This window comes from Haplochromis burtoni, unplaced genomic scaffold, assembly GCF_018398535.1.
Source record: "Haplochromis burtoni strain Fernald_Lab_line unplaced genomic scaffold, NCSU_Asbu1 Contig_331, whole genome shotgun sequence".
Lineage (NCBI taxonomy): Eukaryota > Metazoa > Chordata > Actinopteri > Cichliformes > Cichlidae > Haplochromis > Haplochromis burtoni.
The window spans coordinates 54,902-75,000 of NW_024582692.1; the positions used below are offsets into that span (position 1 = coordinate 54,902).

Consider the following 20,099-nt stretch of genomic DNA (forward strand, 5'->3'; position numbering starts at 1 on the left):
CCAGCTTCACAAAGCCTGGCATGCCTGGCTTTGCAAGGAAAACTGTGGATTTAAGGCTCGGTGTCTCCCTCTGCTGTGTGTTTCCGGTTTTTACCACTGCAATGCACCAAGCTTGTGTGCGTCCCAGAACCTTTTGCTTTTGTTTTTGTTTCAGTCGGGAAGGTAAAAGAGTTACTCCTTGATAGCACAGTTCAATCGAAGCCAGCTTCGTCAAGTACAGCTGAGGTTATATTTTTGCTTTGAGATATTTTTCACTGAACTTTGTCGTTTTTTTTGTTTTTTTTTTAAAGTTTTTATTTAGACCTTCTAGGTTTTTTCATGCGAGTGTTAGCAATGGCGCTAAAACATTTGCGGACACTGACACCACTTTTAAGGTTTAATTGTCAGAGTAAAACATTTGGAAAAGACTCTATAAAGACAATTTTAGTTCCAGTAAAATCCTACAGCGCTCAGCATGGAGGCGAAGACACGGGAAGAGGTGAGAGGAAAGTGCAACTACATGATATGGACGCTAGGGGGCAGTAGAGGCTGCTAGTAAGGTGAAACAAGCTAAAGAACAGCTGTGATTTAATTTTGGGGTATTTTTCAGTATTTATTTTATAATCCTTGTTCACAGCAGATGTTATTTATTTTTTTAGTTCCTAAGAGGAAAAAGTAATAATAATAATAAATTTGAGCTTTTTTTAAAAAACATTATTTTCCTTCCAAGAAGCCAGACTTTCTTGTCATTTTAAATTGCTCTTCTTGAGTAATCGGCCTCCAGACTTTATGAAGTTATTTCAGATAGCTGTGATTGCTAAAAGACATAAGTCTATGGCAAAACAGCTTTCTGTATGACCTCTGCAAGTGGTGTTGAGCGCACACAACACCGCTTAAAACGCTTCTTTTCCCTTGAAATCACTCTGGTAGTGTATGAGTGTAAAATGCGGTGTGAGACAAATTGTCTTCGTGCCTCACTTCACCGGGCTTTGTCATCCTCAGAATAGCCTGTGAGGTGAACACATCCAGTAGCTTCTCTCCTGGATGTAGTTTCCTCTGGGTGTGGTTGACGCTCGGTTTTCCGGGATGAACCTAAACAATGTCAGGTTGACTGCCTGCTGCAAGTTAAGGCCACAATCACTGGCACACACACACTGACCTAAAGTGCTCACCTCAACCCAGATGATATCTTTCAGAGCCTCGTTCACTGTCATTATTTTATCAACTCTGTCCACATAAGACAATTTACGTCCCATCTCCATCCCGCCTACTGTGAAGTTAAAGCTTAACGTCTCTGGGTAAGCCTCTTTCTAAGTGTTGTGGGCCGCACTGGTTTCTCCCTGTGCATCTTTCTCGTTCTCTGTCATTAGCTGCAGGTCAGACTGTGGTCTCGGAGAGAACGGGATCCGTGGTTACTGTGGCAATAAACCGGCCCGAGGTGCGTAATGCGGTGAACCAGGAGACAGCGAGGCGTCTGCTGGAGGAGCTGAAGGCCTTTGACAGTGACCCAGGCTTGAACGTGGCTATCCTGCATGGGAAAGGTAAGATAGTCCTGTGGGGAAGGTTGGGGCTTAAATTGAGGCAGATATTTGCAGAAGCGTTACAGAGTCTTGTTAAGAGATTTTGTTAGTAGTAATCCTCCTAAGTGTCGCCCAGATTCTCATCCTCTTATTTATCTGTAATTAATACTTAAGCATGTCAGGCTTACAGCCGATCGTGAATATTAAGGAATATCTCTGTGAGCATTTCGCCTTAAAATGAGTTGATTTTCAAGCCGGGCAATAATTTTGGCTGAAGGGAAAAAACGCTGTGGCACCAGTGTCTGAGTGAGTAACCAACAAACTTTTAACTGGAAATAGAGAGGAAAAAAAAGTCTTAGTATTAATTCATTCTCTGTGTTTTAACAGTATTTATACCTTGTCTCATATATTAGTTAAAAATGGAAACTTGGCTTCCTGCTCACAGAGAGCACGACTGTTTCATTCTTCATTCATTTGCTGTAACAGAAATATGCTGGATATAAAATTAGTTTTTTAAAAGAACATATTTAAAATTCTACTTTAATGTACCTTAGAGTGTAATTTTTCAAGGGATCTTATATCTGTTTTCACTCTTATATGCTTTTCATACAAGTTTCACACAAGACAGATACAAACTTTATAAGATTTATATATATCTTTTCCATATGGGATAATTTTTAAAATAAAGAAATAGTGCCCCCAGGTTTAAAGGCCACCATTAAAGAAACACTGCCTGGAAAGAAATGCCCATCTTTGTTAACTTGCTGAGAAGATAATGAGACTGACACTACACTCAGTGTCTGTAGAGGTAATTCTCCTCAGTCGCTGTGATTGTGAGTGATGTGACAACTACGTCAAAGCAATGGAGAAAAACTGCAAAGGTAGAGCCATCAGTCTGTTAGCTTAGCATTAAGAGTGCAAACTGGATCAATGTCAGCGGATGCTGAGGGTCATAGTGCACAGCGGTGTTTCTGCACAGTCAATCACTACAAACCTCCAAACTTCATGTGGCCACAATGTAAAGCATCGAATACAGTGGCGTAAAGCACGCCGCCACTGGACTCTAGAGCAGTGGAGACGTGTTCTCTGGAGTGATGAATCACTCTACAAGCACTTCCTTCTTCTCCTCAGTACCTTCTATCTAACATTCACACTCCAATGAATGCGTCAGGAGCAACCTTGCAAATCAGAGAGGGAGGCCATTTCCGGCCACAGTCTAATGCAGCTGTAGGATATAATGGGATACTCACTAAAAATGGACGTAATTTCTTTCCATCCCTCCTTAGCCCTTAATTTCTTCCTTACTTCCATCCTCAGCATTCATCCCACCTTCCCTCACATCCGCTTTACCCAGCTTTGCTACTATGGCTGCTTAGATCTCAACCAAACAGTGAGATGACTAGGCAAGAGTGCACTTGGTAACAACACACACACACCCACACTTGTAAGGTAGCCTGCACTATGTCAGCCGCAGATCCAAAATTATGCCACAGCTCCTAATGCTTCTAAAAATAATCATATCCCACACACTCCTTCCTTTGGTGGAAATAATGTCTTCAGTCTGGATCAACCTGTCTGCTCCGGCCTCTGAGCGTACACTCCAAAAGCCGGAGCATCTCCAGATGATGGCTGCTGATGGCGCTGTGAAATGAAAACAGTGTGTGTAACAGAGTAATTGGCTTTTATTAAACTGGTGAGCAATTAGCAGCACAGTGGGTAAAAGTCGCTCTGTCGTGATTCCCTCTACATCTGTAATCTGATTTTAATCATCGAGCCACAGTTTCCTGTCAGCGGGCTGTCCCGTGTTCCTGCTCCAGGATAACTTGACGACTGACCTTCAGTGATGATTAGCAGTGCGTCTGTGCTGCGAAATGACAAGCGGGGAGTTTCTAGTTTCAACGTAGTGGTTCTGCAAACATAAGGAATCCATTTTGCTCAAATTAGCTCCGACACAGCTCTCATTCTTCAGCGTCCGAATGTGTGTTTTTAAACGTATGAAATTAAGAGTAATTGCTTTCAGCGGGTTTTGAATATGCTCTGACATATTTGGAGTGTTTGAGATTCGGATTTCTGTGGGAGTTTGTGGTTCAGGTGCAATCAGCTGTGTCACTGTAAGACCTGAACAGATGGAAAGACACTTTGAATGTTTTTTAATTTTGCAGTAGCTCCAGAGAGTGAGACAGAGGAAGGAGGCAAAGCTGGTTATTATGGGTTGGTCACGGTATTAACTAGTTGCTCATGTAGTTCATTCAGATTTATGAGGAAGGACATTAAAAGTTAGATTTTATTCTTAAAGAGAGGGAAGTTTTACTTTATCACAGAGAGCTGTTTCAGTTCAACTGCTGCATGGAACACCACAGCAGGTGACGTACAGGTGTTTGCACATTAGCGGCTCTTATCAGCTGACTGTCAGTAAGCCGTTTACAATATTTTCTGCAGCTGTCCTTTCTCACGTGTTGCATACAGTAAGGAAACGGTCTGATTTAGGCATTTTAACACTACTGGATGTTCTCCATGTGTTTTAGGTGAGAGAGCTGCCTGAACACGGGCAGAGTGAGGTGTGGTTAGTGCACCAGACCATTAGCTTTTTTAGTAAACACTTTGCAGTTAGAGATCGGCTGATTTGCACTCTCATATGCGCGTCTTTCGCGTGCGTTCTAGAGAAGCAGTCAGCGGACCAGGATGTGCAACATAAAGCTCAGCGAGCTCAGTGAAATTCAGCCATCGATAATCGTTTTATTTTTATTTCTGCTGCGATATGTCAAAATGCCATGTTGAAACCGAAAAAATTGCTTCATAAAAATGTAAGCGCACAATTATATAGTGATTTCTAACATATTTGGCTCGGAGTCACTAAAGAAGAGTTGGCGTGCCAACATAATGGAGTAAGGCTCTTGTGTTTAGAGGCTGGTGGCTTTTTTTAGGTTGGTATTTTTCATTTTTGTGCCATTTATAGTTGTTTGTTTTGTTAAAGTGAGGTGGCTGCTGCATTTCTGTAGCCCAGTTTTATTTGTCAGCATTGGAAGGTTTGGCTGTGATGGCCTGAAGAGAAGAGTTGAAGTTAAGGAGAGATGCTCGTGTGCTCTCAGGCTGAGATGTTAGTGTATAATACGATATCGGCTGTGACATCCTCAGGGATTTTATTTATTTGCCTTGATCAGGTTGACCAATGATGAGTTTTTGTGTGTTTTGTTTTAGTTAAATTCTTAATAAATAAATAAGTAAATAGAAAAAAAAGCCGATGAACCCTTGTCCATGTAGTTTTGGATCCTACACTTTATACTTCTTAGTATCCCTGTGAAACTTCATCTTTTTGTAACTTCTGTGGAAACAAAACTGTTTCAATTCTCGTAACATTGATTCCTTTCTTCGGTAACAAACCTGAAGGTTTCCTTGTGATCCGTCTGTCGCTTCTGCTCATTTCCTCTTACAAGGACAAAGGAGATAAGGGTGCTCCTTCACAATGCTGCTCCCATAAACAGGGTGACACACTGTGTTTCTGTAATTGCCTTGTGCTGACCCACAGCTGCAATCAAAAGCTCCCAGTCGATGGGTGTTGCTTCCGCATGCATTCATTAAATTCGTTTTCATTACTGTTACATTACAGAGGGAGGAGGATTTTATGAGTCCCTGCCCGAAACTGTGACACAGTGTTTGTAGGCCTCTCGGGCAATGTTGTAATTACCACATGAATCCAACAGGAAGGGGCTGTGGTTGCAATATGTTACTCTTCTGTTGATGAGAATATGATGTGTGTGCATTTGCATGTGTGCGAGCACACGCGCGATCTGTGCCTATGCATCAGATTCTGCTTCTTTAGGGGGGAGAGAAGCATTTGTGTGCCAGCCAGCCCAAAGCAAGCTGTGCTGTCCAAATTGTAGCGCTCAGACTCCAGCTCAACTTGTTGTTTTTTTTCATCCTCGTCATTTTCCCTTCCTCTCTGACTTTCCAGCTGCCATACTTTGTAATTTTGCGGTCTCTTCCAGGAGGGAATTTCTGCGCTGGTTATGATCTGAAAGAGCTGGCCAATCACACAGGCCCCTCGAAATTGGAGCAAGATGTCACAAAGGGTCCTGGTCCAATGGTGAGTGGTGAGGGTTAGATGTATATTTCCTTATGATGTTAAAGGGTTTGAATAGAATGTATATAAAAATAGATTTAGGGGCTCATGTTGAATCATGGAAATACCTCGGTAACTACAGATGCATAAGCAGAAAGCCCTGGCTTCTCGTACAGTCTTGCCACTCGATGAAAGGACGAATCATAACACAAATGATGTACTTTAAGCCAGGAAAAGTGCAGGTCTGTAAGGTCTGTTAGGATCGCATGCAAAGGCTTTGGGATTGAGTGGACCTCCTGTGCAGAAAATTATAGCCTTATATCTCGTGCACAATACAAAGTGCTTCATTTGTTCAGCTACGGCCAGAACTTGGATCATATTTCAGCCCTTTGTTTGACAGTTTGAGAAATGAATTGGCAAATAAAATCTGGAACGTTTTCAGTGGATAAACCCCAAAAAGCATGAAGTGGATAGTGAAAACATACATACATAAATATACACAGACAACAATTTACACATTTAGTTCTGGGAATTTTTGTTCCTCGTTGAGTGTGTGTTGATTGTAGTCATTTGGCTTTGCGTACGATGTAAGTGTGCGTGTATGTTTGCAGTCACTAATCCAGCTGTTTCCTCCAGGGCCCGTCCCGTTTACAGCTGTCAAAGCCCCTGATAGCAGCAGTGAGTGGTTTCGCTGTGGCTGGAGGGTTGGAGCTGGCTCTGCTGGCAGATCTGAGAGTGGTGGAGGAGAGCGCCGTCATGGGAGTGTTCTGCCGCAGGTTTGGTACGTCTAACACCCCACGCTGCTATTATCTCTTCTACTGCTTCAGTTACTACTGTGCTGTGCTGTATGGTCTGTCAACAAACTGGCGACTGTCACCACTACTGCTTTGTTTTGACAAAAAAACTAGATACTAAAATGTTCACCCTTTTAGCAGAGCCCTGCTCACAATCCAGACATTCAGATACCACCATGGCAGATACTGCACCTAATAATAGAAGTGGGGGAAGATTTTTGGTACCAGAATCTTTCTGGTTCTAGTCCAAATGGTTCTGACAATTATAGTCGAGCAGGCTTTGATTGCATGCAGGTATATAGTCGATTTGCTGAAAATGGATTCTCGAAACTATTATCTATGCTCTGAAGAACAAATCCACAAATCCAGAGGTCTGGATGTTTGGTGGTTACGCCGAACCTCCAAAATACTTGCCAGTGTCCTAGAAGTCAGAAAATGTGGAGTGCCCACTCCAGGTCAGGGACTAATTGCTGCCCCAAGTGGAGGAGTTAAAGTATCTCGGGGTCTTGTTCACAAGTGAGAGAAGAGGGGAGCAGGAAACTGACAGAAGTAAGTGTAAATGCAAATGCTATCGATTTACCACTCGATCTATGTCCCTAACCTCACCTATGATAACGAGCTCTGTGTAGTGACCAAAAGCATGAGTTCGTGGATACAATTGGCAGAAATGAGTGCGCTCACAAGGTTGGCTGGCCTCTCCCTTAGAGGTAAGGGGAAGAGTTCAGTCATTTGAGGGGGACTCGGAGTAGAGCTGCTACTCCTCCTGACTGAGATGATCATGATGCCTCCTGGGTAAATGGACATGTCCTACTTGGAGGAGGCCCTTGGGTAGACCCAGGACATACTGGAGGAATGACATTTTTTGGATGGCCTGGGAATGCCTCACTAAGCCCCAGATAAGGTGGAAGAGGTGGCTAGGGAGGGAGGGCTGGGGTTCTCTTCTTAAGATGCTGCCTCTCTAACACAGCCCTGGGTAAGGGGAAGAAGATGGATTGATGGAGGGATAGATCAATGGATGTCACCAGTGTCATTAGACAATAGCCAAAGCATTTCAGGTTATCCAGTGAGCTCTTATTGCTACTCTGCTAGTAGTGCTACTTCTGTTTGTGTGCTTTTTGTACACAACAAGCCTAATATTAGAAATATCACTGATGTCTTTACTTTAATATGACTAGTATTCATACTAAAATATATAATGATCAAAAGAAGCGCTGCAGCTGGCCGTTCTTAATTTCCTGCCACTTGTAGTTGCAGTGCTACATCTATTAAACGCTTTACCAAAAGCGTAGGTGTAATGACATTAACAGCCATGCTTTCTCTCAGTTAATCCTGCTGCTGTTAATAATACCAATCCAAGCCTGTCAGTAGTAACACAAGAACCAGGGGGACCTATTTTTTTGGCAGGCCATCTTTTTTCCCCTTCTTTTCTGTTTTTTGTTCTACCTAGTTCTGTGTGTTGTGTGTGTGTGTGTGTGTGTGTGTGTGTGTGTGTGTGCGTGTGCGTGTGCGCGCTCAGCTAATTATATCTGCCCGTGAAAGTGTCCTTGTGTTTTTCTTTGCATCCAAACATACATCACTCGTGTCCTAATGCCAGGAAGTTGACACTGTTTCTATTTTTCAACTCTGTTACTCTGTCCTGTGTTATCACCGAGCCTCCTCTTGTTTGTGTGCGAGGACGGAGGCAGCGCGATAACACCAGTGACCATGACCTTTTGGCATCACGGCCAGAGTCTGCTGGGCAGTCTTGATAAGTAGAAGAGGAAGCAGCCAACTGCCAGGTTTCCACTGCAGGGCCAAAACAGGGCTTACATATTATTTATGTCACACAATTTCCTCATAAACAACATTTTCCCTTTTTGGCGTCTAGTAGCTTACAGGCAACGTTTGCATGCTGAGTCAATTCTACTTTTAAACGACCAAGCAGTACTTTAGAGCATCTGCTGTAAACACTTTAATCCTGATCCCATTGCTGGCTTCACTCGGTAAAAGTGGCTCGTGTTGGAGCATCGCAGCTTCTCTCATAGAGCTGTCACTCCTCTGACCGTGCTGCCGGACGGCTTAAAATCCAACCATAGTGTTTATAAATACAGCTGTTGTACTATAATTTACTGGGAGTACTAGATTTAGAGTGTAAACATGCATGGTTTATTATCTAAGCCTGTAATTTAACAGGGGAGCAGTGCCCTCATCTGCTGACCGACTATGCAGTTCATCCTCACAGACAGAGTAGTGCCATGTCCTCAGTGTAGGGAACACTCAGCTCTACTTGTTGTGTGTTTTTATACATATTTTTTAAGTGTTGGATCCATTTTACTGTCATTATTTTTTTCATTTCTGTTTCAAATGACTCTTGAATTTGTTTAAATAAATTTTTTATACCCATTGAAATAAGTCATGTTGTGACAAAGTAATTTTTTTCCTTACATGATAATTAAATTAAAAAAAATAAAAAGATCTATGTATAGATGTAGTCTTCCATGCTAGTAGATATGGGAGGGACAAGTGGTGTCCGGTGACACCGACCAATTTGTTTAATAGCAGCGTTACCTAGTAAACTAAAAAGATATCACCAATAGCTGCCAGCAGAACAAAAGCACTGTCCTCTTCGTGTTTTGGTTGCACAGTCAGACCTTCAGCGTGGTAAATGTGGCAGACAGAACGCAACAGTCAAAGCAAGGCTCATGGCGAGCCTGCACTGCCATAGACTGTCATTATTCTGCAGCCTTTAATGTCTTCTCACGTTACTCAGTATTGGAGTCTGTGCAGCTGCTTGTGCTGAACATTTTGTCAAGATTTGTTGTCATGCAAACTATTTATTAGTGTTACACTGGGCTAAGTGATGAGCGGAGCAACAGAACAAGTGTCCTGGTGATGTGTTTAACCCACATATCAACGGCCGCTGCATCCATCCAGGTTTGAGCCCTAAATGCTGGAAGAAGCAAAATGGCAGAAAAACACTCAATGAAAAATTCGCTCCTTCACTAGCAGGAGATGCTAGCTGACCCGCTAAATGGGGAGCTCCTCATACCCAGCTTATATACTCATGCTGAATGGAGTCGGCTGGACTGGCCTTACGGGAGACAGATTGGCACCTGTGCAATACTACACAGCATCCATCCAACCATCCATTGGATCCATAGTTTACTTGTTTATGCATTCACAAGATATCCCAGGTTCAATTGCAGGAGGGTGAACAAATAAGTTTGGGATTGCATCAGGAAGGGCATCTGGTATAAAAAAAAATGGAGTGACCCTCTTTGGTGACCCCAGAGAGTAAAGCAGCAGCAAGTAGCAAATTTCATTTTCTAATTTCTGAAAAAAACAAAAAAAACATTGTAAAGAGTAGAAATGATGCAAAAGTTGACCTTTCAACAGTGGGTTCGGTTCGTCTCTGAAAACAAGCTTTCTTAAATGTTTTTTAGAAATATCGGCCTCCACTCTGCACGTCTCATCAGCAACGAGACGAAGCCGACATCTGCGCTCTTCCTTCATCTCAGAACTATGTTTGGGAGGCAGAAATGAGCATTACTGCGGTGTCGACACATTAAGTTACACATTTCCTCCCAGTAATTAATTCTGAGCCTCATATTTGATTGCCACATATTTTGTTTGTCAACACATTAGCGTCGTTTCCTTCAGCTTAGCCGAAACCGCTGTGGTTTTTCATTCAGATGTTCGTTTAGCAGAAGAGCGGTTTTACTGTGGCTTCACCAGTTTTATACTCACTTTCTGCATAGCTTAGGCCTCCCTACCAACATTTCCTCTTCCTTAAACCCGTAGGTGGTGTTTTGTCTGTTTTTTTTCTTAAATGAACCTGTGGGTGAAGGAACATTAGATCCAATGGGGCTTGACAAAAAGCCGCTTTTTAGGAGTTCAATTTTTAACACACAAAAAAAAGAGGCTTAAAGTTTAAAAATCTTCTAACGCTAACGCTAAACAATTTAAAAACCAAACTTCCCAAGCCTTTCACATCAAAAGTACTGCTGTTCTGCTGGGCGCACTGTTTATTTAAAGATCCTGCGTTTCTTAGTGATTATTTCCTTTTAATGGTCGAATTCTGTAACCGTTTTTTGGGCCAGGCACAGATGGCAGCAGCCGGAGGGAATCCCTGGTGGTTTTGGAGATGAAAAACCCTCAGAGGCTCGCTGCGCTGCTCTGATGTGGGCCAGCGGTTACCGCAAGGATCTGACAGTTTTCTGGCATGTGATTGGCTGCCAAAACCTGTGGCTTCCTGTCTGGGGCACCTCTGCCCCGCCAAGGAGGAAATGAGAAGGAGGAGATGGTTGCGTCACAGGAATCTGGTGTTGGTGTCTGCTGCTCTTTGAATTTTCAGCCCTGAATGAGAAACCATGCCACTTACCTAATTCCCTCATGTTATTTTGGTTCCTTAAACCAGAGGAACATAACAAAGGGAAAAAAAGAAAGAGTTGGAGTAGGAAGTGGAAAATAAAAATACTTCACTTGTCTTAGTCTTTGTGTCTAACTAACTTGGGACCCCTCCTACACATAAACCAATCCAATTTAAGCCTGTGTGTTCCTGGATGGGTAAGGCGGATTCTAATTAAGAAACAAGAAGCCAATAATTGAGGGACACAGTGCCAGATTTATTTTTTAAAGTGAAGCTCTAGATTTAATGAGGCTTGACAAAATGCATTATCACAATAGTTAATAGTTTAACTCTATACCCCCTGAAAGCCTCTTAGGAGTAATCACTGAAGATAGTGAGGGTGGAAAACCTAGAAACTATTCTAATATTCAGCCAACAACATCTTTATTGATATAAACTGAGGTGCCAGTGGAGGTCGTCAAACGTCGTCTTTATGGGTGGAGAGAGTTAAAGGTTAAGGGGAAGCTTGTTCCCTGTTAGATCTTATCGTGCACAGCACTTACATGTGATTTTGCCCTTTTTCTGAGCTGCTACACCTTCTGCCACTTTCATGGCTCGAGGCCCCATTTACAGCCTTGGTGGTCTTGTGTAATAGCCCTCTGCAAACTAAACAATACGCAGCCCTGGTATTAAATCAGTGGGCTAAACACATGAAATCAAGTTAGCTGTGTGGTGCTCATTTCTGACCCTGCCCAACTCAGTTATTTTCCTCGATTCCCAGTCAGTATTTCAAAGTGAGTTTCCGATTGAAGGTCTTGTCCATTTAGTCTGGAGTTCTCCGGAAATCGTTAATCCACATCAAACTTAATCGCATTACCCTCATGGGAGGCCATTGTAGTGGGTTTTGCTTTGATGTGGTGAGGATGCCAGCAGCACCAGGAGCAAACCAGAATGCCCCAGTGTGTCACGTTTCACACTGTTTGGGGTTATTAGCAGCTAAAGAGTGGTGGGTGTGTTGCCTTATTTCCTTTTCGTGGGACTTGGTACCTAACTCATGCTAACGATGATGAGTTGATGCCTAGAGCTTTAAGAGTGATGGGCCACCTCTTATTTCTGTATAGTTTGTTTGGAAAATGGGAAATAGGTGCAGAAATGTATTGAAATGTGGGAGGATACATGGACTCATAGTATTTAAGAAAAAAACAGCTTGAAAGTCGATGTTTATTTGACCAACTTTATTCTTCAACGCAGCCTGAACTCTTGTAGTCGAGCTTTCTTCTCATTTCTTTAAGTAGTGTTAAGGAATCTTTATCCCGGCTTCTTGAAGGACATTCAAAGCTCTTCTTTGGATGTTGGCTGGCTTTTGTTCTGTTCTCTGCCAAGATGATCCCACACTGCTTCAGTAATCTTGAAGTCCCTGCTCTGGGGATGTCAGTCCTTGACTGATCTGTTTTACTGTCCAGGTATGTTTTTACTGCATTAGCAGCGTGTTTGGGATCACTGTCATGCTGAAAAATGACCTCTGTACATACTGACCCACAATGTGAACCAAACATTTCAGATTTGGATTCATTGCTCCATTAGATCTGTTGCCACTAATTTTCAGTCCAGTTCTTGTGTAATTTGAAGACTAAAACCTTTTTCCTCCCGTTTCCTTTCCTTAAAAATGGCTTTTTGATAGCCACACCTCCTCCAATGTAATAGCTTGATAGTGCGTAAACAATATTATTGCTGTCAATCTGTGTTGTCTTTGGTATTTCTGTAGATTCAAATAAATAAATGGTAACAAGTTATGTGTTTTTACAACAGAGTGTTTGTAACAAAGTGCCTGAAATACAATTTAAATTGTATTTTTTTCATTTTTCTTTTAAAATTGGTCCTTTGAGTCTGAGATGTTTTCTTATGCTTGATTGGTTTATAGGTCACTATTAACTGACCGAAAAAATTAAAAACAACATTTCTCTGATGATCAAGTACAAAATCCAGACTTTAACACTTTAGTACTGTTAATATAAAACATCGAACAGCCTTTAGAAATCCCGGAAAACTATTGCTCAAGATCACTTTAAAAAATGACATCAAAGTCTGGCCTCTTGGAAACAAAATACAAAGAAACGAAGGGTGGCTGAAGATTGTTAAACAGTGCTTTATATTTGTCCTTTTAACGCTTTGAACCAGAGTTATATCTTTTATGAGACGAGAAAAGATATAAAGCCGTTGTTCACAGATCGTTAAAGTCGGTGTGCATTTCTGTTAACTGTCCTTTTAAGTAATTCATGGTCAATATACAGAAACATCTCGAGTTACAAGCGGAAAAATATTTTTATCGCTCTCTAAATGTTGCCTCGTGTCATTAGAACACATTCGATGATTACTCAGAATTGCTTTTTCCAAGTAATGTTATGACATTTTTATACAAAACTATGATGACTGGAAGGCAACACATTTCAAAGTCTGCAGCAAGAAGATAAAAGAGCAGATATCATCTGTCCTCTAGACTTTTACATATCAGTCAGATAAGCAGGAAGAGAACTCACTCTTCTGTCTGGTTATTAAACAATAGGCGCTGCTGATTCATTCTTATCCCTGCTTTGAACAAAAAAGGGAGCTGACTGCTTTTCAAACATCTGGCTCATTACTAAGGACCAAAGATGACAAATCCACATCGTATTTTTATCTTCAGCATCAGGATCGTTGCTCTAACGTCCCCCCCACCACCACCTTTAAAGAGGATCTCCACCACAGCCTGCCTCTTTCAAGCCAAACATACCTTTTTAGTTAAAAACTGCTTCTGAGCTCCTATTCATGTGGGACAAAGCGCAGGTCTGTCAAACAGGACACATCAGAGACGGGACTATCAGAGAAAGAGGGGTGGAGTGGGGCTGCCAAGGGTGGAGGTGCTGGAGACGGCTGCTGTGGATAAGAAGGGAGATCCTTCCGGTAGCTGATAGCAGCGGTGCCAACAGCAGCACCAAAAGACAGAGACTAGGGGGTCAACCTGGTTATCTGCTCTTCTTTGAGTCGGGCTCTGTCTTCTTCTGGCCTTATTTAAGCTCAGCGTGCTTCTCGACTAGCGTGCTTGTCTGTGTCACTCTACTGACTTCTTGTTTCTGTCTTTTCCTGCAATCAGATTGATAACACTGGGCTTAACGAGCAGCACAATCTTCTCGTTATTTCTCCGTCACTGAGGACTGTAGCAGTGACTCCCAACAACGGGGTCATTTAACCCATGCAAAGACTGTTAAGGAGCTCATTTAGTTGAAAAGAAATGTATCCAAGTAGGCAAAATGGATATCAACACGCCTTCTCAGTAAAGGACTGTGACTTTTAGATCAAAACAAACTAGGTTTAGGCAGCCACAGTACAACCTGCATTACTCAGAACCTGCATTTCACACAATCTCATGGAATGAGGGAACACTGAAAAGAACTGAGTGAAATCTCATCTTTGCGGACAGTGTAGAAACCCCCTCCCTCACTCGTCTAATTACAGTCTTCAGCCTGTGAGAGCACCATATGTGCCGACTGTCTCAACCTGGACCAGGCCCCTGGATTGGTCGCACATGTATTGGCGCTGGTATTCCGTGTATTCCAGTTTAATTTATTTGAACGACACGGAGAGACAGAGGAGCTCACCGTGTATGAATAGAATCGCATTATTTCCATGACTCTCTGCAGAATGAAAGAGGGGGAGGAAGAAAAAATTGAAAGCTCGCACGATGATTTGGGGTTATGAAAACATGTTCTACACATGTGCTCTCAATAAGAGGCGGTCAAACAGAATCAGTGACTTGGAGGAATTAGGGAGTTGGGATTGTGGTGTGGAGCTTGGGAGAACTGAATGGTAGAAAGTGTGCCAGTTGCAGCTGGTGCTCTTTAGAAATTAGGACTGATGCCAGAAGTTTACGGTACCTTGCAGCGTTCCCTCTTATTTTCACCCGATTTCTCTCCACTGGACGCAGTAATAATGCAAATGTGTCCATTGAGACTAAGAGTAAAGAGGAGTTTTCTTGCACTGATGTAAAGAAAGTCAGTAGTGTTTCATCAGCTGTTTCCACACAACTTGAGCGACTTTTAATGAACATGTTGCACACGGCACAGCAGCCTGCATTCACTTTAATCTCGTTCAGTTAATTAATATTTATTTAAAGATCTTTTTTTTCAGGAATTTCAGGCTTTACTCCAGACTGCTTATCATTCAAGTATTGTTTTTATTTGTTTTATTCATTGCAAAAGAATGAAAGGAATAATTTTAAAACTTATCAGATCTCAGTGGGAGAAAGTCATGCTGGATATCTGCACTAATATGGACTGGGTAATATGTTAGGAATGAAAGGATGACACATTGTTTTAGGCAGATGAAAATGATGACGCTACAGAGGGCTGAACTCAAAGACATCCATGAAATCAAGTTGAAAAGTGATGCAGCAGGCTAGTCCATTTTGACAAAATTGTAATTGCAGGAACGGCATCAGATGGGCAGAAACATAAAGAGGTGTTGTCTTGGATTTAGGTCAGGTGAGCGTGGGGGCCAGTCAGTGGAATTAATTGCTTTCTCCTCCAGGAACTGCCTGCATAATCTCGCCATATGAGGCTGGGCATTGTCGTGCAGCAGGACCCACTGCACCAGCGTAGAGTCTGAATGGGTCCAAAGATGTCGTCTCGATACTGAAGGGAGTCAGGTGGCATTTCCTACCCCGTAGATGTCTGTGCGTCCCTCAGTGGATTTGGCTTGTGTTATCCACGGCTTCTCAAGACCCTTTCACATCTGTCACGTGTGTTTAGGGTGAACCTTCTCACATCTGTGAAAAGCACAGGGCACCACTGGTGGACTCTGGTATTCTATAGCAAATGTTAATTGTGCTCCATGGTGCTGAGCAGTGAGCACAGGTCCCACTAGAGCAGACCTTCCCAAAGTGTGGGGGCGCAGAGCCATGGCAGGGGGGGCACGGTATGAAAGGGATGGGGGGGGGGACAAAACGCTTGGACACTGCTAGCACGGGGCGCCCACAGAAACGCAAAGCAGGAGATGAAGCATCGCTGAATATGTTTCCAAACCAACTTCATTCTAAGCCAAAGACTAGAAAATATGGTGAAGCATATCTTCCCTTTGGCTTCACCTGCACAAGTGCCGTGGTAGGTCTCCCCTGCAGAACTGGTTTTCCCTTTGTCGAGAGCAGCGCTGGGCTGTTTAAATCACGGACAAATTCGTGATTTTTAGTTCACAAACACTTGTTGTAATGACTAACTACTCCTGACATTTTGGAGATGTTAGCTCTGTATACAGTAAAGCTACAGCGGGATACAAATAACATCAGGCTGATCCTGCCACGATTTGTTCCCTCAGTTCAAATCACGGACAAACAGGATCCCACAGCTGTTTATGTTTTTAAACCCATTTTGCACAGAGAGGCATTTTTTGATTTGATTGCAATGTTGAATATTATTACACAGAAGAAAAAAAACAACTACGTGTAAAATAATCACACTGTGACGCCTCTGCCTTTCTAAATGGAGGGACAGTAACTGAGTGTTTATATGTAAGCTGTAAAACCTGCAGACAGTCAGATTAATAGTAACAGTATTTTGTCTCTATCTGCCATCTCATGTAAACAATAACGTGGCGCACAGCGTGACGTGAAAAAAGGCACATACTTTTGACGTTGCGTGACGAACTCTGTATTCCTCGTCCACACGTAAACGCAAAAAAGGAGTTTTAAAAAATCTCCGTTTTCGGTGATTCGAAACGCCGTTTACGTGTGGACGAAACAGCTGCGTTTTCAAAAATCCCCGTGTAGGTGCGGACGCAGCGTAAAAGAGTTAGTAGTTTATTTTATTACTACCTGTAATTTATTGCAGGTTACTTGTATTTGCTTAATTGCTTACTAAATATTTGAGGTGTGAAATAAACCGCAATGGAGCAAAATATGGGTGTGTGTGGTTGGAGGGCGTGTGCGTGCGCGCGAACATTTTTCTAGTAAAACAAAGGGGGGCCCAGCAAAAAAAGGTTGGGGACCGCTGCACTAGAGGACGTCGGGGCCTCAGGCCACCCTCACGAAGCTTGTTTTTGATTGTTTGGTCAGAGATATTGAAACCAGTGGTGTGTTGTCATCTTGTAGCTCTCTGGCAATGCTCATCATGTTCCTTAAAGCACAAAGGAGCAGTAGTGGTCACGCTGATAGGTTAAGGGCCCTGTTGAGCTTTTCTGACTGTTTTTTCACTAGTTTTGCATTTGGCTAGAGTCATTGTCACTACTGGTGCCATGAGGTGGATTTCTGGATCCTACAGCGTTTGCACAGCTAGTCCAGCTCCTCCAGTCCAACTCCTCTAAAGGAGTACATGCTGATGGGATGGCCCTGCTGATCGGTTAGGACCTTCTATGGCCCTGTCCAGCTCTCCTAGAGTAACTGCCCATCTCCTGGGATCTCCTCCATGCTCTTGAGACTCTGCTGAGGGACAAACCAGAACAAACCTTCTGGCAATGGCATGTTGGACTGCCTGTGGAACCTCTGTAGCATCCAGGTATCACCTCATGGTATGAGTAGTGACAGTAGCCTAACCAAAAGCAAAGCTAGTGATTAAAAACAGTCCCAAAGATGAGGAGGGAGAAAATGTTGGTGGCTTCCACCTGTAAAACCCTTCCTGTTTTAGAGGTCCCGTTGTTGCCCCTCTAGTGCACCTGTTAATTTCATTCACACCAAAGCAGTTCAAACTGATTAACAAGCCACTTAACTGACCAATATCCCAGAAGTTTAAATGATTGATGCTATACTCGGATTAAAAGGTTTTTTTAATGTGATTTTTGGAGCGGTGTAATTTATTGGTTAGATTTTGTTTATTTGGTCTAACGTCAGGGAAAAATGGAAAGAAACTGTATTTAATGCACCATTTAAAATGTCACAGTAGGAAATGTTTCTTTGATGAAACATAAATGATTTATCAGTTTTCTTCAGACTTATTCAGGAGTAATCAGATGAGTATAACAAGGTGTTATGTACTGTCAAAGTAAAAGGAAGCACAGCAGTAGAACTAATGTCTTTCATGCACAGTAGGCTCAGATATATATTTTATATTTGAAATCCTTTTCTAGGTGTTCCACTGATTGATGGCGGCACGGTGCGCCTCCCACGTCTAATTGGTTTATCAAGAGCACTTGACCTGATTCTGACTGGACGGCCAGTTGGAGCACAAGAGGCTCTCGCATATGGACTGGCCAATAGAGTCGTTCCTGATGGCCAAGGTATGTAAATTGAGTGTTTTAGCGACATCATTTTGTGAGTTAGTACGAGATATTAGACCTCAGCATCCCAGCACTGAGTATTTAAAATTATCAAGCACCAAAATGTTGCTAAAAATACTTGAAGTGATTGTTTTTTAACTTTTATTATTTAATCATAAATTTATAAAACAATTCAATTTTGTATAACGACAAATCACATTAGTCACATCAGGCACCTTGAGGTGCTTTATTGTAAAGGCCTTATAATAATACAGAGAAAACACCAAGAACCAAATAACCCCCTGTGTGCAAGCACTTGGTGACAGTGGGAAGGAAAAACCCCCGTTTAACAGGAAGAAGCATCCAGCAGAACCAGGCTCAGGGAAGAGGAAACACTGGGAACTCTGGGAAAAGTTCTTGCTTTAAAAGTGATAACAGATACTCAATATTAGATTTTTTTTTTAACTTGAATTAAAGCCGTAATTAAAGCTTTAATTACTTCTTGATTGACTGATTTAAATCTGATTGTGTTGTTGTACAGAAGCAAAAAGTGACCTTGTCCAAAAACTTATGGTTCTGTCTTTAACGCGCTACATGGATGGAGCTGGGTTAGGTTAAGCAGGCGCTGTGGCTTCAACGCCACACTGGAGCTATAAATCCTCATTAGTGCTGTCTCCTTCCCTTCAAACGGCCGTTTCAGGATTAAGCTACACACACATTTCAATGTGGCATTTCCTGTGTTATATTAATGCATAAAGTCTCTTCTATGCTTAAATCCAAAAAAAGCGTCTCCATGTGGTCTTCATGATTCCCCCTCCTCCATCCTTAGATGTTAGAAGAAGATTAGCTAATTCTTTTAGGAAACACTTCTTCCCACAATTGCCTCTCCGAAGGATGATCACTTAGCTCAAGTTTAACATCAGAGGAAAGCGAAGAAGTAGCACTTCATCATGTAGAGAGGCAGAGTGTGCCATCATGAGGTGTAGTTTCTTTTTCAAATGGCTGATCTGGATGTGTCCCAGTGCTTTCATGTGAGTGAGGAGGCAAAGTGACGCGAAGGCCCAGTGGCAGCATTAAAACACATTGAAATGCAGTACGTTGGGGATCTTTGTGTATTCGCTGTGTTGGGAATGGACACGTTTCCTAACATATGGACACTGCACATGTTTTCACTGTGTTGATTGAGTTCATGTTGCAACCACAGCTTTACAGGCGGCGCTTGAGCTAGCAGAGCAGATCAGCTCCTTCCCTCAGCAGTGTCTGCGAGCCGACCGTGCTTCAGCCATGTACGGCTGCTATGACGCTCCATCTTTCACACAGGTAGGCAGATCCATATTTACACATTTTGATGGGATAATAGCTTAAAATGAGTTCACGGTTGTTAATGGCGGAAGGGTTGTAGTATAAAGGAATAAAATGCCTTTATGTAAATACATGTACATTTTTTTTGTTGTCCAGGCCATGCAGTATGAAATCGACCATGGGATTCCTGTCATCCAAGCAGAAGCTGTTGCCGGGGCACTCAAATTTACTTCTGGAGTAGGAAGAGGAGGAAAGTTCTCCTAGGATTTAGCTTGCACTAACCTTATGAAGTGTGACTTCAGGTGATCCAACACATCCTGCTGCACACTTTCAAACTCTTTGTCCACAAACTGAAAGTATTTTTTTTATGTCTGTACTCACTTCCTATCTGCTTTAAAAGCAATTACAGTTGCAGTGAAACCCAATAATTAAGCTCAATTTAAAAGAAATACAACTAATGATAATATCTTTCTACCACTAATATCGTCTCTTTGGTTTAAAATTTACTATGTTGTGAGTTGCACTTGTGAGCAGCTCAGCGGAGCGGTGGCTGTCAACAAGTTTTTGAAAATTACTGCACTGTCTCCAGACATAATTTTAGAGTTGGTGTTAGTAATTTGAAATGCACAAAGTGCACATGCTGCACGGCCCACTTTCTCCCTCAGTGATGTTTTCAGATGTTTATGAGGGGAATTTGACTTTCATTTCTCAATGTAAAACACAATAATCCCCTAAACTTCCCCCAAATTCAAAAATGTGTCGTATGAAAAGCAACATATAATGTTTACTTTTAATAAAATGAGAGCTTACCTGATTTTCTCTGTTGTTTCTAACACCCTGTGGACTGATTTCTACGTGAAGGACCAATTCGCAACCATCTGCCAACCAAAATATGAATA

At 42.3% G+C, this 20,099-nt stretch overlaps 1 protein-coding gene across 1 annotated transcript; it reads left to right on the plus strand.

The window, feature by feature from the left end:
* Positions 1–24: 24 nt before the first annotated feature.
* Positions 25–20,014, plus strand: zgc:101569 (uncharacterized protein LOC449822 homolog). Its single transcript, XM_005942403.3, has 7 exons — positions 25–478; positions 1,350–1,520; positions 5,486–5,583; positions 6,196–6,340; positions 17,770–17,919; positions 19,103–19,218; positions 19,357–20,014. The coding sequence occupies exons 1-7, from the start codon at positions 319–321 to the stop codon at positions 19,462–19,464; spliced, it is 948 nt and encodes a 315-aa protein (XP_005942465.1). The 5' UTR covers positions 25–318; the 3' UTR covers positions 19,465–20,014.
* The last annotated feature ends 85 nt before the right edge of the window (positions 20,015–20,099 follow it).

Bases quoted from the DNA above. Each gene is read 5' to 3' on its own strand.
- zgc:101569 (XM_005942403.3), top strand. From the start codon at position 319: ATGCGAGTGTTAGCAATGGCGCTAAAACATTTGCGGACACTGACACCA. The intron at 5,584-6,195 runs GTGAGTGGTGAG...TGTTTCCTCCAG, and splicing joins CAAAGGGTCCTGGTCCAATG to GGCCCGTCCCGTTTACAGCT. The intron at 6,341-17,769 runs GTACGTCTAACA...ATCCTTTTCTAG, and splicing joins AGTGTTCTGCCGCAGGTTTG to GTGTTCCACTGATTGATGGC.